The sequence below is a fragment of the Ips typographus genome, unplaced genomic scaffold, assembly GCF_016097725.1.
Source record: "Ips typographus isolate SLU unplaced genomic scaffold, UJ_Ityp_2.0 IpsContig58, whole genome shotgun sequence".
Taxonomy (NCBI): Eukaryota; Metazoa; Arthropoda; class Insecta; order Coleoptera; family Curculionidae; genus Ips; species Ips typographus.
In genome coordinates this window covers 495,480-515,725 of record NW_028098576.1, presented here as the reverse complement: position 1 = coordinate 515,725, position 20,246 = coordinate 495,480, and the positions used below count along the sequence as shown (strand labels likewise).

At 35.4% G+C, this 20,246-nt stretch overlaps 1 protein-coding gene and 1 long non-coding RNA gene across 2 annotated transcripts in view; both read right to left on the bottom strand.

The window, feature by feature from the left end:
* The window catches only part of LOC145739827 (uncharacterized), a 156,592-nt gene extending 153,502 nt beyond the window's left edge, over positions 1–3,090 (bottom strand). Inside the window, exon 1 of the long non-coding RNA XR_014181225.1 lies at positions 2,541–3,090. This is a non-coding gene — a long non-coding RNA (uncharacterized LOC145739827). The remainder of the gene's footprint in view (positions 1–2,540) is intronic.
* Positions 3,091–19,311: 16,221 nt separating this feature from the next.
* On the bottom strand, positions 19,312–19,939 carry LOC145739823 (uncharacterized). The gene is made up of 2 exons (XM_081995177.1): positions 19,800–19,939; positions 19,312–19,683 (listed from the first exon to the last, which is right to left on the bottom strand). The coding sequence occupies exon 2, from the start codon at positions 19,681–19,683 to the stop codon at positions 19,318–19,320; it is 366 nt and encodes a 121-aa protein (XP_081851303.1). The 5' UTR covers positions 19,800–19,939; the 3' UTR covers positions 19,312–19,317.
* Between the last annotated feature and the right edge of the window lie 307 nt (positions 19,940–20,246).

Genomic DNA, 20,246 nt, shown 5'->3' with positions numbered 1-20,246 from the left:
GGACCTCCTGAATCACACACAAGTCAGGTCGACCGCAATCCGGCACTATGCCCGAATCCGGAAAACCTGGCGCAGGTGCAAGAAGGGGGACCCATTATTCAGCAACAAACTGAAGAAGTTCTTAGACACGCGGTAACACAGCCGTTTATCGCGCAATTAGAATCGTTTAACGACATGGGGCCATATGCTACTTATCAGCAGCTATGAGGTCTACAATTTAATTTATGTTACCTTATTATTGTTTTGTATTTTAATGGCTATATATATATGCATATGTTGATACAGACGTGATATACACAAGTGGATGATATATATAAAAAAAAAGTATATAATAAAAAAAAATTTGGAATGTATGATGTCATATTATCCCCAAATAGCGAGTATAATCTAGTCATGAAATTAATCCAATTATTTTTTTAGCGCCATGAACTAATAGGTGTGATAAAAAATGTTTCGCTGAAGAGGCGAATATTCCTGACACGACGCTCCGACAATCTTGTTGGTTGATAACGAGCTACTAACATAAAAGTTCGACTAATTTTGATTACGCGATACATACACGGGATTCCTTGCTTTACAGCATTTGGAAAATGAATTTCACACGTTCCATTTTTTATTTTTTAATGAAAAATGGATCGTACATACTAACAAATAAATAAAGGTTACGAATGATGCTCAAATTAATTTTGTTATAAGACATAATATTGTATATTAAGCCTTAAGTAACACATACTAACCTTTTGTCTTATATTTCATGTAACACTGAGGGCTATGTAAGAAAGAGGCGAACTATGATGAGCCATTATTGTTGTTGGAACTCCCGATGGGCCTGTACGTTCATACGGAGAAAAATAATAATAATGCGAAGCAATATATGCCAATGAACCCTCATAAATGGGGCTTCAAATTTTTTGTGATGTCAGGCCATTCGGGGTTTGCTTATAAATTCGAAATTTATACTGGTGAGCAAAAATTTGATCAACCTGATGATGAACCCAATTTTGGTGTTACTTCCAATTTGGTTCTACGCTTAGCCAGAATTATTCCTCGCCAAAAGAATTACAGACTGTATCACGACAATTACTACACATCTTTGCAGCTGATGGTACATTTGGCCAAAGAAGGAATTCTTTCTCTCGGCACAATACGGCGAAACAGAATACCAAATTGCAAATTGCCACTGGAAGCTGCTATGAAGAAAGCGGAACGTGGGACAAGCCACGAGTTGGTTGCATTAGTGGACGGTGATGACATTTCTACTGTTGTGTGGAAAGATAATAAATATGTAACTTTAGCGTCATCTTTCGCAGGAAAAAAACCTACCTCCAAAGTGAAACGATTCGATCGCAAAGAGAAAAAATCTGTGGAAGTTGAGTGCCCATTCATTGTTTCCGAGTATAACCGACATATGGGGGGCGTTGATTTACTAGACAGCTTCATGGGAAGATATAAGATAAAACTGAAAAGCCGCAAATGGTACATGCGTATTTTCTATCATCTCCTGGATTTGAGTTTGGTAAATGCCTGGCTACTCTACAAACGAGTGCTTTCGAAAACGCAGCCTGGTTTCAAGCCAAAAATCCAAGCTCAATTTAGAGCAGAAGTTGCTTATAATTTGTGTAATGTCAGAGCTCTCTCTAGCAAACGCGGTCGTCCGAGTACTAGCCTGGAAAACGAATTGAAAGAAAAAAGAACAAGGGGTCCAATGAAGCACCTGCCGCCCATGGAAGTTCGTACTGACCAAACGGGGCACTGGCCAGTCCTTCAAGAAGCCAAGATGAGGTGCAAGTTTCCAAAATGTAAAGGTTTTACGCATACCAAATGCGAAAAATGCGGTGTTCAGATCTTTGTTTAAATCGGAAGAACAACTGTTTTAAAAATTTTCACATGTGAGTCTCTTGGCTTGTAATACATGATGTTGCCATTTGGCAACAAACAGTTTTTTCTAAAAATAAAGTAAAAAAACATAATGTAGATTTTTTCCTTATTTTTCCCATATTAAGACCAATGCAAAGTACAGTATTTATGATAATCGGAATTAAAAAAAAAAGTCATGCATTTAAGGGTTTTAATGAAAACCAGGTGGAGAGCTTGACAAATTTTGTCTGCTCGAAAAAGGCATCTGCGTCTTTCATAAACGATGATATTTCTGCCGCAGACAAGTGGTGCACTTTGCCAAAAATGTGGAAGATCTAACTTTGAAACAAATAGTTCAGATAGTGATATCAGTTCCTTGTAGCAATGCTTATGGGAAAGATTTTCAACTTAATGAACCAGTTATATAACTGAAATGGTGACAGCAGAACTTTGCATACGTTCTAGCATTATGCCCTCCTGTCCGGAATTGTATTCACCGTTAAGTGATAAACCAGAACTTTTAAAGTCTGCAAAATTCAATACAAAATACTATTGTAAATGTTGACATAATATGCAATTAGTTAAGTTTTAGAGTTCGTTCTTTAATAAAGTTTTAATTTGGATTTATAAATGTTTTGTGTGTTTTTAATTATCTTGCATAAAAAAGCGATTGAAAAAATCACCTAAGTACCTATTAACCTCTCGACAAATTTTCGTTTACTGTGTTTTTGCTCCCCTATTTTCCAAGAGACGATTTTCTTTTATAAAAAAGGTGGCAATCGTATTTATTCCTCGAATGATTTTGCTGCAGAATGTCAATCAGTTGAAAAGTAAATCGTACGTTTGATAGATATAAATGGCTGATTGCTGGTCTATGTTCACTCCCAATGTCAACTTCTGCACAGTTACTCAGTTCGCCATGCGTAGATTGACATTAAAAAGAATGACACTTTTCCTAATACTTCGCCTTTTATTCAGACATTAAATAAAAATTCTTGAGCCAAATATTGTGAAGATGTCGAATCAATAAATTACGTAACAGTAGTAATACGTTTTCATTAATGTGGAACTAAAATATATGTTCTCGGTAATTGCTCAATGCTGCATATGGCAGAACAATAAAGCAAATAAAACTACCCACAACCCCCGCCTCCATCTTCAATTTATTAATAAAAAAAACAGGAATTCCACTCTTCACCTGGACGACTAGTTTTGCTTCTCACCACCGGGACAATATCTGGAACAAAAAAATATATTAATTTTAGTATGTATTTGAAACCAATCTCTAAGCTTGCAAAACAAACACTTGCTTCTGCGATTTTTAAAAGGTGATTATTTTATAAATAAAAAATATCTGTATCAAAATCTGCGTTTGACAGTCCTACGCCTAACTCACAACGTATCACAAAAATGGTAAGATTTTATTTTTTGTTTATTAATCCCAATCCTCTGATGCGTTTCGCCGTACTACGGCTCATCAGGCCATAGAGGCTTGGTAACCAAAGAACAAAACCCATGCAATATTTGGTTCCATCTGTACTCAAGTCTATGAGTTGGAACGTATTAATAGCGTCCCAAAAAAAAACAAAACATTACTATACCACATCATATCAGTTCCTAGATTCCGTTAAAGCGTCAGTTCAACAATGGAATTTTTAATAGTGACAAAAAATATTCGCGGTTTTAAATCATTAAGTGTTTCCATTAAAAAAAAATCAAATGTTTGTACCATAGTTCAAAAACCGACGACGCTAGAAATTTACTACGTCACTGGATTCTACAGAAAATGTCTTTAAAAATCCGTTTTAACTTCTTCAAAAAGTTTAAATTATATCTGAGATACCTCAAAAGTGATATTTTTCAATTTTTCCCTAACAAAAAAATGTTATGAGAATTCTGCTGTAGCCATGTGTAATTTCAAACAAAAGTAGCAAACTGTCGCAAAAAACACAACTTTATATCTATGAAAATAAGCGAGATAGTTGAGATTTTTTTATATTTAATTTTAAATAAGAAATTTTGTTAATTGTAATTTTTGTTTAGAATGCAGGATAAAAATTTTATGGTTTTGAAACAATTATTTTAAAAAAGAGTAATAAATCTCCCGAAATCAAATATAAGAATATATTACAAAATACTTTAACTTTAGTTACTTTCAAATTATAATACATCAAAACAACATGAACGATGGAATCATTACCACAGTATAGCAAGAGTACAATAAATACACTCGGGTCGACATTTTTTTTTAAGTCTGGTTTTTATTCCCTCGTTTTTAAAGAAGTATAATGAAAAATATCGTTCATAATTCGTCCAAAAATAGGTTTTCCGTGTTTGCATGTCTTCCGGTGTTCGGCTTTGCCTCACACCTGAATTAGTTATACGCGAACGGAAAAACCTTTATTTTTGTACTAATAAAATATACTATTACCGCACTACAGCGGAAAAGTGCTACTTCCGCTTTGAAAAATCGTACGGCAAAGTACACTTTTCCACACGATCGTAGGAAACATTATTTTAATCATCCAACTGAACATTGCCTTAACCCCTATAATAATTCAACAACAGCCGACCAAAAAGTGTAAAGTGTGCATTAAGCAAAGTAGTTTTTGAATATACTATTACCGCACCTTCACAAAAAAGGTGGTACCTACAAATAAGCGGAACAACCAACAAACATTTTCAAAAACTAATTCCGACTTTGTTTAAAAAAATTATTACACAGGGTGTTACGAATTCGATGCATTAGCATTGCTATCTCAGAAACTATAGTTGATAGAGAGAGATGGAGGCAAAGATGCGCATTTTATTGCTAAATAATTATGGTGCAAAGACATACTTTAAAACAACTAATTATTACTAAAAGACCTTAAAAAACCTATTATACAGGCTGCTTAATTTGGATAAACAAATCTGAATTTATTTTTCTTCAAAACCGCTGCAGATATTTTCATAAATCTTTGAAGGCAACTGTCAACAATACGAGTAAAGCACGTTTCGCAATAAAAAGAGAGATGCAAGTCATGACGTTGTATGTACCGCTATGCAATTATATGAAACGTAGAGTTGAGCAATTGCTAGCAATTTATTTTTCATTATTCTACTCCGAATACTATCTTTTTCTCGAATTAATAATAGAGAAAATGTAACTTTGCCGTGAAAACGCCGGAAATGCTTATTTTTAAGGCGCTGTAAAACTCAATACAAACAAATTTCAACAGCTACGCAACTTCAACAACGAAAGGTAAATTTGGTATTGTGATGGTGGCTTAAGGACATAGTGAGGTCGCTGGATGGAATCAGACCAATGTACTCAAACCTGAAGTAGCATTAGCTTTAAAACGATGCAGCTTCAAAAAACTAAAACTCACTTTAGTATTTCGTAAAAAATGAGATCGAACAAATGCTCCCCGTTCTGGACGGTAAAGCTAAGAAGCTTTTTTAAGAGAAATTCGGATCACCTGGGTGTCCAAATTTATCTTGAAAAGAATTTCGACCATAGGAAACAGCAGTTCAAAACTCTGACCCTTACAGCGTTTTGCCTTTAGACTATTTTTTAACTAGCCATTGTTTATCGATCTTTTACGTTATGTCTGTATTATATTGTCACGATAGAAATAAATGAAATTTATTTCACTTGAACGGAAACATAAAAAATGTGGAATGCGGTTAAAATGCACCTGCACTTATGATGCAATAGCTAAACTATGCACCGGAGTATAACCTACCGTGGAACCAGTGTTTGGCATGAAGTTATATCCTAGAGAGGGGATAATTTCAGTCAGTCCTGCTTTGCCTAGCAGAAACTCGGAAAATGGCGCTACAAGTGACAAGCCTCTCTCCAAGATTCTATCTTCATTAGAAGTGTAAGTACTATTGTACTTTATTTTTGTGTATTGATCTTACACCTATTTAATTATGATTTTATTGGAAGTTAGTAACGTTTTTATAAGATTAGTAAACCGCTTATTTTATTAGTTAGTAAGTTATGAGTTGTTTAGGTTAAGGAACTTATTTAATAAAATTTAATGGTGTGTAACTATGTGTTTTATTTCACACTGAAACGAGATCCCAGGCAGTAAACTTGCATTCAATTCAACACGTCACGTTAGTCCTGGCAATATAATACCTTTAAACGTATTAAACATATTTCATTAAAAAATATATTTTTTACCTACTGAAAATTTTATAATTTGTCACTCGCAACGTTACGGAAATGGCCGCCTCACTTAATATACTAATTAAGCAAATCCTCTAGTTTAGACACCTTTTATTGTCCGTATGTCAAGGTGCTAGAAATTAAATGGCGATTATGTGGAAAAGTTAACAAAGGTCTAATAAAAAAATAATCTTAAAAAAAAATTGATTTATAGGGCAAATTTTTTGTATGTCAAAACGGCCCTTGCTTAGTAGTTGCCTGAAATAATCATGTAAGTAACCAGACAATAGTGTGGTTTAAACTTCAGATCATGCAAACATTACTTTACACTTCAACTCATTAAAGAGGAAAACGGTGTTCCATATCTATGCAATGTTATTGTCATGTTGTGTAAATTTGGTTGGCAATACAATCACCTCTGTTATGATATGCAACTAAAGTTATAATAATCAGACTATACCTCATTATTACTATTACTTTAAACATGTCTTTAGACAACAGTACATACATGGTGTTTTTTAACAATTGCAAAAAATCTTAATCATCGATTATACATCAAGAAATAATGCCAGTTTGCTATACAGGTAATTCAAATTCGACCCTCACCATTGGGAGAAAGTTTAAATTGGGACAAAGTTGCGTCATTTAAAGCTCAACCAAATGCAGTAGTAAACATTTTGATTTTCCGAGTACTTCCGAAGATATTTAAAAAAACTGAAAATTTCAATTTTTAATTTTATTTATTTCTAACCTTATTTGAAGAGATATTCCAAAACTAATAGCATCTTTTCATTGCCACTTTTTCCCAGCTATTCGATGATAGATTCATATTTGCCGGCCGACGTTTTTTGGCAGCCATCATCAACTTTCTTTTTTCTTATGGGGGCCATATTGGATTTTTAACCCACCAAATAGTACGTTTTATGCTGATTTTAGTGATGTATAATCAGTTATGATTTGCTCCATAAATAACAAAACAATTGAATAAAAACTAATTTTACCTTTGTTGGCTTTGAGGTTATGAGAGGTTTTATGAAGATTACTTGGTAGTACTTGTCACACGCAATTGGCCTGAACATACTTAGACACAATGAGGAAAAACGAGGCAATATTATTTTAAGCTTCAACACAAATTTGGTACTAAGTTAATAATATAAGTGCAAACAAACTGTAATCAGTAAGCCAACAGCACCACATAACTTTATTTAGTTAAAACTTAACCAAAACATAGCTTGATTTGATGTTTTTCAAAATCCCATATTAAATCATTTAAACTTGCAATTAACATTACAAAAAAAATCAATTTGGCAAAAAATGAAGTTCCTAAAATAATGATCTTTCTCTTGGAAACATAAATGACCGGTTTAAGTTAGAGATGCTACCAAATCTCTTCTGATTAACCTAAATTTTGCAGCAATCCTTGTATAATAATAACATTTTGTGCGCCGGTTTCTTTTCTAGATACATTTTTAACTTGACTTGCTCTAATAATCGTCCGAATTATCGTGTTTGACAAGTACTGTCAAATAATGACATTTCATAAAACGTCTCATTAACTCAAAGCCAACTAAAGTAGAATTAGTTTTTATTGAATTTTATTTTGTCATTTATGAAGCAAATCATAAGTCATTATACATCACTAAAATCAGAATAAAACGTACTATTTGGTGGGCTAAAAATCCAATATGGTGCCCATAAAAAAAAAGAAAATTGATGATGACTGCCAAAAAACGAAACGTCGTGTGGCAAATTGGAATCTATCATCGAATAGCTGGGGAAAATGACAAAGAAAAGATGCTTTTAGATTTGGGATATCTCTTCAAATAAGGCTAGAAATAAATAAAAACAAAAAATCAATTTTACAGATTTTTTCGGATATCTTCGGAAGCACTCGGAAAATCGAAATTTTTAAAACGGTATTTGGTTGAGCTTTAAATTGCGCAACTTTACCCAAATTTAAACTTTCTCGTATCTCTTATGGTTTCTGAGATCCCAATGGTGAGGGCCGAATTTGAATTACCCTGTATATATCATATTTCAAAAATGCTTTGTTAAAGAAATACAGGGTGTTTGGAAGAAAATTATTTATTTCTTCAGTATCGGTAACTGTTTTCAAGCAGATTTAATTTTTATTTTCAGAAAAAACATACCAATTTCTCTATCAATGTGCATTATGAAATTGAGATTTTTAAAATTGTAAATTTGTTATTTTCTCGAAAACTGTGACAGGTACAGAAAAAACTAAAGAAGCAAAAAAGTTTCTAAATTAACAGAAATATTTCATAAAAAAATCATTGTGGCACCATTAAAAAGTTTGTGGAAGGAGAAAGAAGGCCTTAAACCCCAAACAATAACACAGAACTAACACTCAAGTATTTCATTAATTTCATAACAAAGCATTTTTGAAATATGGTTTGTACAGTTACAAATTTGATGCAAAAACATTGCTATCTCAGGAACTATAGTTGATAGAGCTTTAGTTAAATGAAGGCAAAGTTGCGCATTTTAATGCTAAACAATTTGGTTAAAAAAAATTTTCATTACTTCCGGAGATATCCGACAAAAAGCGAAAGTCAAATTCCTATTTTATTTTTTTACTACTTTATTATTGATTATTTTGGAAAATCAATGGCACCTTCAGGAGGCACTTTTTTAGGCTCTTTAAGAAAATAGTTAGTTTCGATTTTTAGATACCATCATCAACTTAAATTTTTCAATACGGACCTGAACTTTTTATTTCGTTTTTTAGTAGCTACAGACCTCTTGAAACTAATGATGTGCCACACTTGTCAAAAAATTATATCTGCTGTACTTAAGAAAACCCCTTGTGTCTTGTAAGTAAATACCTGATACTCCTAAACCTGAAGTCAGATTTTTTTTAGAGATTATATAGCCACACATATCAATAACTTAAAACATTAACAAAAATATCAAACATCTAACATGCATCTAACCTAACCTCAAACTTGGAATTAATCATACAAAAATCGGGTTTATTTCACAGATATTGAAGAAACAATACTTTAAAGAAAATATTTGCCACAATAAGTCGATCAAATCTGCTATTATAAAGTCAAAAATTTAAATTTAAAAAAAGTCATTTTACATTACTTCTTATGGGAAAAAAATTCCCGCGCAAAATTTTAGCACAAACATGGCCCCCAAAGCCAAGTCATGTGTCGCCACTGTTTCTGTATAGAGTCAGTGTAATGTGTTCATTCATAAACGTTTCTACGAGAAATAGTAAAAATCGACAAAGAAAAATAATACACAAAACATGTGATTTAGACAAAGACGGATTTTAATGGTCTCCTAAGAAAAAGTTGGTCCCGCCCCTTCGTTCATTTTAAAGTTGAAGCTGATCGGACTGCCACCTTGAGTGCAGATAACTGCTTGCCACGTGATTGTCACATTGTAAATTGCGACTGGTACCACCTGTTATCTGTCATATACAAAATTGACATTTGAGAGTGCATTTGTCATATTTGTAAACGGTACCCGAGCTGCTTTCTTTCGACATGTGATTTCGGATCAAAACGCGTTATAATCACAACACACATAACCTCAAATTTTATTTTTATTTGTAAATACAGACAACAGAGTTTAGTTTATATTCATAAAATTCATCAATCATTCATCAATGGCTTCCACAAAAAACATTTTAGAGGTTCAGGATCCTGAAACCAACTCATTGATAACGTTTGAGTTAAATGAGGAGGATTATCATCGAGCTACTAATGGTAAGTTTATTCTTATGGATTTTGTATTTAGTATTAATATTTTACGGAAATTTTAGATATGCATTTTGTTCAAATGTTACTTAATAAATTCATGTTGTTGCTTTTTGGCAACATATAGCTAGTTATCATACTGGAACGCAGGAGACGGCAAATATTGAACTGATTGCATGGTGTGTCCGCCTGTCTACATACCTCCTAATTACATGCCGCGATCAAATCGCTGCAAGTGGAGTGCGTAGGAAGGACAAGCGACCATTTTGCTCACTAGGCACGCCTGATTCAATCCGTTTGTGTTATTCAATTTCAACACGTGGTATATTTGAACAGAGTTTTACTGAGTGATGTAAAAATTGTGGTTTGAGTTTTGAAAGGTATGTATTATGCATATAATATGTTGCGTGGCAAAAATTTAGTACACTTATTCCACATTTTAGGAAAAAACACTATACCGGGTGGTCAAAAGAAAATATCAAGAGCTACAAATTGGTATATTGAACCACCCTGTAACTGTCAAAATAACAGAGTTATGGGCGCTGACAAAGTGAAAACTATCATACTGAAACTTTACAGCAAACAACTCAGTTTTAACAGTCACTGACTCGGTTATTCGACATTTTAGGAAAAAATGCTATACAGGGTGGTCAAAAGAGAATATCAAGAGCTACACATTGGTATATTGAACCACCCTGTAACAGTAAAAATAACACAGTTATGGGCGCTGACAGTCAAATTCAAACAACTGGGATTTAACAGTAAATTACTTGGTTATTTGACATTTGAAGAAAAAAACACTATACAGGGTGGTCAAAATGACCAGTAAGTAGATTTAACCGAAAATGTCTAATTTGCAAAACATGACCAATTTTTACAACTTTGACAGGTTGTGACTTACGAATCAAAATGTTTCTCTGTTTGACTCTTGGAAAAAGAATGCAATTTTCATGCCAACATTAAGATATTTGACAGGTGTCAGTCGTTTTGTTGGTTTAAATGCGATATTTTGTTTGCAGCCGAGCACTCCGAAGACTCCGATCAAACCCAGGATCCACAGTCAGCATAAACCCAGCGATTTAGATGGTGTCAGAAAATCGCTGTTTCAGTCATCCAGCAAATGTTCTTCCAAAGGTCGCAACGCCGATTCTTCCGCCCATCATTATAGATAGTTAGTAATTTTTCGACAAAAAAAAAATACTTATTCAGATGTTTTTTTTTACCCATTTGTCAAGAAGAAAGTTTTTCCATCAATACATACAAAAGAATGTAAAAGTTTCTTGACAATTGGTGGATGCGCGAAAAAAAAGACTTTTAAAAAAAAAACACATAAAATTGCAAATATTTCTAATTGGAAAATTTGTGACGTCACTACAATCTAGTTTAATTTAAAACTAATAATCCACCAGGAGAGATCTGGTGTTGGCGTCAAAGTTCCTTCACCATATTATAATAACATATTTTGTGACACTCGTTGCTTTGACACTAAATTACTCCCTTACTTGACAAGTTACGTCAAAATGCCATAGAAAACAAGAAATAGAGCAGATTTCAGGCTTTCATAACGTTACCTTTGTTTTGTTACCAAACGGCAACACTATGCATTTTTTCTATTTCATGTTTTTTTCTAGAAGTTGCCGATCGGTAACATTATGCATTTATAATAAGTTTTCTAAAGATATTTCTGTTTTTTATCCTCTAGTATGAGCAAAAATAAGCTACTCACAGACCAGGACCTTGCGGCCTATTGGGAGAATTTTACCGGTCTGAGTGATGACGGATGCGATGTAAGCGATGCAGACAGTTTGGAGGACTGTTCTTTTATACCAGAAAGTGATTTTGATGATGAAAACCATGATCAAAGTGAGGTAACACTGGAAGTTGAAGAAGTCAACCAGCAGTCCGATGATGATGACGATTTGCCATTGTCGACTTTTTTGTCTTCCAAACAGAAAAAGGCACTAAAAAAAGACATTGACTGAAAATCAAAATCTTTGGAGTTGAATGAGGATCAGTTACGGTTTTATGGGGATACTGAGTTGTCTGCTGAAATAATGTCATTAGAAACTCCTTCTCAGTTTTTCTCATTCTTTTTCTCAGAAGAACTAATAGCTAAGACTTGTAAGGTAAAAAAAGATTGTCGGTTAAAAGTGGTTCGTGCAGGTCTGTTGGAATCGAGATTTCGTAGTAGTAGGCGAAATTATCTGGTGTTTAAGAAATTTAAACAATATTATAAATCACAATAGTATTTATATTAATTAAGACTGTATAAGATAAAATAGCTGGATAACACAGGGCATGTCGGCCAAATCTTCCAGGTAAATAATTATGTTGTTAGGTGAATAAGATGGGGAATTTACAACCTTTTACAGCTTTTGATTGCTCCAAGTTTAACATTGACGAGGAAAAGTTACTACTGGACACTGTAAACGGACTCCTGCGTATAAGAGTGTATTTGGTACAGCACGAAATTCCTGGATGGACAAGTGTGTCACCCTGACTAATGGACGATCACCCGTGGCACGTTTTTGAATTACCTCGCCACTAATAAGACTTAGTGTGTAAGTTGCGTTGACAGGCCTGTCTGATGTAAGTTTAGTTTTGTTTGTTTCTATTTAATTGTAAGTGTTGTGTGATTATAGTTTACAGGCTTTTGTATTATCGTGCAATGCGTTCTATGTAGATACTAGTATACATATACTGAATATTTATTTAAGATTTACGGGTTTAATTTAAAATCTGGCGTTGATGTCAGGAGTAACCCGTTACAGACTACTGAAGAAACCAACTTATATTCAGTGCAAACTAAGCCTGAAAGACCAACCGTTTTTACAGAGAACGGCATGAAGAATTACTTTGGCATAATTATTTATACATCTCTGGTACACATGCCCAACATCAGATCATTCTGGAGTGAAGAGTTGAGATTTGCACCTATTGCAGATGTGATGTCAGTGAACAAATTTGAAAAAATACGCCAGTTTATTCATTTCAACAACAATTCCACCTTCATTTCTCGTGACCAACCAGGACACGATAGGCTTTATAAGATTAGACCTCTCGTTGAATACTTGAACAAAAGATTTTCTTCGGTGGCTTTAGAACAATATCTTAGCATTGATGAACAAATGTGTTCAACGAAGGTTAGACATTATATTGTCACGAATGGAAAATCCGTTAATTGGAAAGATGGACTGATTAACTTAAAAAACATAAAAGTATTCGAGGATTGCGAAATAATAAGCGCACGAGGCAAGGTCGCATCACGATGCACCGAATGTGTCATGCACCGAGTGCACCGTATCGGTGATGAGTCACCACCACCTGCTTTGCAGAAATGTGAAAAACAAGCGACAATAACAAACTGCGTCAGCCGATCAATCGGGTATAAAATACGCCGATTTTAGCAGTATAGGATAAGTGTGAACCGATCAACGGTAGTGCGACCAGCTGACCCGAGAAGTCGAAATGTCGACTCTCCTCGGGAAAAGATCAAGTTAATTAGTCCGTTCTCCAAAGTTATTCAAACGCGAAGTGACCAAGCCATCGCCAGGAAAAGCTAAGTCCTTAGCTTATGACTATGTAAGTACAATTGTTAATTGTCAACTTTTTGTATGTTTACAACCGTATTGTGCATCCATTTGTGTATACTATATTTAATAGATTTAAGTGTTGTATGAGAAAAACTCAGCGTTTGATTTCATCCCTAAAACTGAGATCCCGGCGCGACGTTTAACGTCGTGAGTCAGTTTAATTGGTGAACCCAGAAGGGCTCATAAATTAAACGTGACATTTCGTGGAGGCGCCGGTCTGTTTTGGGATGGATAAAAAACAATAGTTGAGTTTTTTATTTATTTTTATTTTTTGGGGTATGATAAAGAATCAGGAAAATAATGTGTGGGCTATAAAAGAAATTTTAGGTATTATTTTCTTTTGGCTAGGGATAGTAACGTTGATTTATTTAGTGATTTTTTGGGGATTACCTGTGCTATTGAAGCGCTCATTTGATAAAATTTTGGTTTAATATGGGTGGTACATCTTCAAAAGAGGAGGAAATTATTATTTCCCAAGCGGGAAACAGTGGAGGTGTATCAAATAGTTCAGGAAAAGATAATTCATGGTCGGCAAAGGAAATTTTAATTATTATTTTTCTGTGCATGGGGGTATTAATGCTTGTGTATTTTAGCGTCAAAAAAATTATTAGTTTGATGAACAAGCAAATTCGCAAAGAAATTGCTAGGAATAATCAAATTGTTTAAAAAAAAAATCGTTTAAATTTTGACCGAAAACTTGAAAAATAATGCCAAACATTTCATATTAAATTTTACATGAGTGAACCAAGTGACAAATCACGAGTACGAACTCGCAGTAGAGCTCAAAGTATATCAGACAAAGAAAAATTTGTTTTGCAACAAGCACTAGCCCAAGGAAAAAACCCCGAAAAAGTCTTAAAAGAGTTGAAAGAGTTTAAACCCGCGCATCATAGCTCAACTGTCGGTTCCTCTGCTTCTGTGCAGGCATCGATATCTGCAGGGGCCCCAGAAGTTGACAGAACAACTTTTATTCACAGTTTAACAAGTAGTGAGGACGAGAACAGCCCTTTCGAAAAAACTGTCGTAAGTGCTCAAGTTGAAACCCCGCGAATTCAAACAACCAAAGCTTCGACTTCCCGAGTTCAGAAAGCTAAAGATTCTAAAGCAAGGTCACGATCCCCAGAACAGTTTTTTAAGCCAAGAGCTTCATTGAGTAGGACTCCGCCTAAACCGCGAGAATCAGAAGAGTTCTGGCAAGAAAGTCCCTTAGAAGTGGTAGTGCCAGAGCCTACCTCATCCCGCCCCACGGATTTATTACAAGGTTGTAATAATCCTTGCCCACCCCCTGTAATTCGAGAAAGAAACCGTGCCATACGTCCTAACAATACTCCAGTAATGGCTAACATGACTTTACAAGCAGCTTTGGCTGAGCCAAAAACTCCTGCCACCCCAAAGTTTACATGCCCATCTACATTTAACCCTTCTATTGACTCTCCCAGTATTTTTATAAATAAATACGAAAAAGCAGCGATTGTGAATAGCTGGTCAGAAAATCATAAAATATCTTATTTGGCTAATTTTGTGGAAGGTCCAGCCCATACGTGGTTTAGTAATTATATTAGTGAGCCAGAGAATCAGATGAAAACATGGCTGAATATTAAATCAGGTTTTTTGAAAGAGTTTTCAGGAGAACAGCCACTCCGAAAGTTAAAATTTAGATTAAACACCCGCAAACAGCAGGACGTCGAGGATATTAAAAAGTACTATTATGATCTATTGGCAATCGCAAACGAGATTGACCCAGAAATGACTTTTGACGCATTTAGGGATCATTTTGAAAATGGTTTACATCCGTCTTACTATGAGATGTATTATTTGCTTAGTTCTAGCAATAGAAATTTTAACGATTTAAAGCAATTGGTCATTAAAATAAGCGATATAAAAGAAAGGACACTAGTGAATCAAATGACACAAAGTACAGCTTTATTGTCAGTATCTGCGGCAGTAAACAGTAACAATGGTAATAACCCAACAAACCGACAAAGGACCTGGAATGACACCAGGCCACGGACATTTTTTAATAGAAATTTTTCAAATACGGTTCAAAATCAGACACGAAGTACCTATGTTCCAAGGGTGAATAATTTTAGACCAAATCAAAATAGTCCGAGGAACAACTCATTCAATAGGGGGCGACAATTTGTAAGAAACAATTCGCAACAACCCCGGAACCAGGATACTTTTAATGGGAACAGAAATCAGTTTTCTAATCAGAACTGGAGAAATAATAATAACAATAATTGTTTGCCTCGTACGAGAACGCACGACGGCCGGGTTATTTGCATTGATTGCCGTAGGCCCGGTCACGTGTCTTGTAATTTCAATAACAGGCCTTTCCAAAGGAATGCACCTCAAGGCCGAAGAAACCCAAACGACAGAGGACAGTTTCAAAATTAAGAAGCCCGAACGAAATTGTCCAATTATCATCTACGGGCACCACTAAGACATTAATAGTACATATCACGGTTAACGATAAAGATAACGTCCCTGTTATACTTGATACAGGAGCTTGTAAAAATGTAGTCGACATAGATTATATCAGTAACATGAGACGGTTACAAGACAATATACAACTGATAACCGCAGGAGGTTATCCAGTTCAACCTCTCGGCAATTCTGAGGTAATTATAAAAATTAAGGGCACAATTATTTCCGTTGAGGCACTAGTGGTGCAAAATTTATCAAAAGCCTTCATTTTGGGACATAACTTTTTGGCTAGTAAAAAATCATTGATTGACTATAATACCAATACTGTGACATTATACCATGAACTTGACCCATTGATTTTACATTTTGGCAACAATGTCAACAGCAACATAGGGAAAATAGAACAAATGGAAGATACTAATAAGGTATTTGCGAACGTCGAGATTGAGTCAACCGCGCGAAATTTGAAGGTTGCACTTGAAACCGACTACATGGTCGAGGTTGGTCGCGAGATAACGGTACGACTGAACTGTGCCTTATCTCCGCACGAGTTCACGAAGTACTGCTTTATCGAGAACAATAAATACCTACGACCAAGAGGGTTGATTTGTTCAAATATTTTTGTGAAAAATGGCAAATGGTACATCAAAATTAATAATATGAGGTTTGGAAAAATGTTCATATTGAAAAATTCCACAATTGGTTATTTAGAGAAAAATATAGAAATGAATATAGCAGAAATTCCAGTTCATTGTATTTATGAAACTGAGGATGATAAAGAGATGATTACCATTAATGACCATAACCTAAGCAATATAACGAACCCAGAATTGTGTAACAAATTGCAGACATTACTGTCAGAATATAGTGACGTTTTTTCTAAGACACCAAAATATATGGGAAAAACCGATGTCATTGAACATGAAATCGATGTAGGGAATGCTAAACCGATAAAACAGAAACCTTACAGAGTGGCACAAAAAGAAAGAGAGATAATAGATGAGCAGATAAGAGAAATGGAACAATACGACATAATAAGGCAAAGTAACTCGCCCTGGGCAAGTCCCGTCGTATTAGTAAAGAAAAAGTCTGGAGAGACACGATTTTGCGTGGATTATCGCAAGTTAAACAATGTGACAGTAAAAAATTCATGGTCAGGATCTAATATTGAGGATATTTTGACGTACTTAGGAAACGCCAAATATTTCTCATCGTTGGACATGTATTCAGGTTATCGGCAAGTCAAAGTAAAAGAAGAAAGTAAGCCACTTACTGCCTTTACAGCGCCAGGTCACGGATTATGGGAATTTAATGTGATGCCTTTTGGATTGTGCAATGCTCCGGCAACATTTCAACAGTTAGGAGATGTAGTGTTTAGAGATTTAAAATGGAAAGAAGTTTTAATTTACATGGACGACATTATAATTTTTTCTAAAACGATAGATGAACATGTGGAAAAATTACGTAAAGTTTTCAATAGACTCCGAAGTGCAGGCTTAACACTAAAACCTAAAAAATGTGAATATTTAAAAGAAAAAATTAAGATTCTTGGTTATACAATTTCGAAAGATGGAATTTTTCCAGATAAATCGAAATTAGTTTCAATCGAAAATTTTCCAAGGCCAAAAAATGTAAAGGGTGTACAAAGTTTTTTGGGACTTTGTAACTACTACCGGAAATTTATAGAAAATTTTGCAAAAATTGCACGTCCCTTACATGATCTAACAAAGAAACAAAATAAATTTGATTGGCAGGATATACATGACAAAGCATTTGAAACACTAAAACAAAAATTGATTAGTGAACCAGTTTTGGCACATTTTCAACCAAATAAAGGATGTGAATTGAGGGTAGATGCATGTAAAGATGGAATCGGAGCATTATTGCAGGAAGATCATGAAAATGCGTTACACCCAATAGCATATGCAAGTAGAAGCCTTAGTAAAGCTGAGAAGAATTATTCGATAACAGAACTTGAAGGGTTAGCAGCTATATGGGCGCTATCCTATTTTAGACATTTTATTTATGGAAAACCTATAAAAATAGTGACTGATCATCATGCGCTATGTTGGTTAAAAACCTTGAAAGAGACTACTGGACGTTTAGCGCGTTGGGCGTTAAAGTTATCAGAATTTGACTACACAGTACATCATAAATCAGGAATTGCTCACAGAGATGCAGACTGCGTAAGCAGATATCCTGTTTTGCCAGCAAATACGAAAGTACAAGAAATTGACGAAATACCAACCTTTCTATTGGATATGCGTAACATTGCGGAATTGCAAGCAAAAGATAAAAACATTTTGGAAATAATTCAGGCTATAAAACATCCTGAAGAAGCTACAATTGGTATACGTAAGCAAGCGAAAAATTTTAGACTTGAGTCAGAAGTTTTGTACCGTATAAACCCGCATGAAGTGGGCCGGACTAAACTTTTAGTGATACCGCAACAGTTAATAGGGGAAATTTTGTACTCCCACCACTCAGAACCGCTGAGTGGCCATTTGGGATTGTCAAAAACCCTAGCAAAGATAAAACAAAGATACTATTGGCAAGGGTTGCAAAAGGACGTGGAACGTTTTGTAAAAGGATGCCCGGATTGTCAGGCCAGGAAAGGCCAACAAAATCAAAAGCCTATCGGTCTGTTACATCCTATTCCAGTTGGCACCCCATTTGAAAAAGTTGGGATAGATTTGTTAGGTCCGTTTCGCAGAAGTAGCAGCGGAAAAACCATGATAGTGGTAGCGACAGATTACGCCACAAGGTGGGCGGAGACTGACGCATTACCGAGCGGCAAAGCCGGACCTGTAGCGAAATTTATACTGGAGAGAATTATTACAAAACACGGTGCACCCAAGGAATTGTTAAGCGATAGAGGGAAAGTTTTTCAATCAGAATTGGTTACGGAATTGCTAAAAAAGATGGGGACAACGAGTCAGTTTACTACTGCATATCATCCCGCAACTAATGGCGTAACAGAAAGATTTAATAAAACTTTAGCCAATATGTTATCTATGTATACTAATACTGATCAATCAAATTGGGATGAATATCTTCCACATGTGACTTTTGCGTACAATTCTGCAAAACAAGATAGTACTAAATTCTCACCATTCATGCTGGTGTACGGTCGTGAACCTATTTTACCAACAGAAGCAAACTTGTTGCCACCCTTAGAAAGTAGTAATAGCGACCAAATTAGAGACATTGGTTTGGCAGTCAGAAATTTGGCAGTTGAAAATATAAAACGGCGTCAAGACATAGATAAATTACGTTATGATTGTAAACACCGCCATGTTGAATTTGAAGTGGGGGACCAAGTAAAAGTTTTCACCCCTATCAGGAAAGTAGGAAAAAGTGAAAAATTACTGCTTAGATGGTTTGGTCCTTATTACATAAATCGGAAAATGTCTGATGTGGACTATGAAATACGAAAGGGCATTTCGCCAAAATCTAAAACTGAAGTGGTCCATGTAAGCAGAATTTTACATTACCATGACCCATGGACACCAGAAGGAACCCCGCAACAAAAATAATACAAGCATTTCGGTTAATAATTTACTTTTGTTTTCTTTATTTTAAAAAAATAAAAGTTTACTGTTTTTGCATTGCTGCCTATGGCTTCGACAGCCAAACGCGGCGCCACCGCTGTTGAGGCGTCGTTGACGCCGCCTTCCTCTTCTATTTTTTCTTCTTCTGGGGATGCTGGAACCCCAGGAGGAGCCTCCACCTCACCTGCCACCTGAGGGGGAGCCTCCACCTCGCTGGTCGCAGAAGGACCAGCTTCCACTCCAGGCCCCAGTTTTAGGCTGGACGCACCCACGGTTCGTCGGGCCCGCTGGGCAGCCAATAGGGCCATCAGACGGGCACCGCGGCCCCGGCCCTTTTCGGTGTCGACTTCATTTCCAGGTTCCATCTGAAAGGGAGGATATTGTTAACATTGGATAGCGAAACAAAGAGAATTTTTCTTTGGAAGGAAAAATATATGGAAATGATGAATAAAAGGAAAAAAAAAAAACCACTTATACTTACTTTTAAAAATGACACAATGCACTACAAAAGACTATAAATGCACTACGAAACACACGACAAAAATGCACGGTAAAGTTTCGTGTGGGTCAGAGGACGAACTGTGGAGAATGTGATAAGAAAACCGTATAAATACAATTCAGATCCCTCTCCACCGGAAAGCCAGGATGCTGAAATTAGCAAAATGCTTCCAGACGATGAACTTGTCAAATGTTAAGGTTATCAGAGAAATGTTTTCCCAACAGTTAAATGGTGCACCATGCTTAAACCCATGGGATTCGCTGATTTGGCCAGTTCGGAATAATATCTTAATGAGACCAGACATTGTTCATTGCAGACCGATTAATGCATAAAATGCAAAAATGCAATTAAGCATAATGTTTAAAACAAAGTAACAATTATAATGTACGGCTCCACATATTGAGCTATGTACCTATTTTTACAGGGCCC

Excerpts from the sequence above, each read along its gene's own strand:
- LOC145739823 (XM_081995177.1), bottom strand. The coding sequence starts at position 19,683 with ATGGAACCTGGAAATGAAGTCGACACCGAAAAGGGCCGGGGCCGCGGT.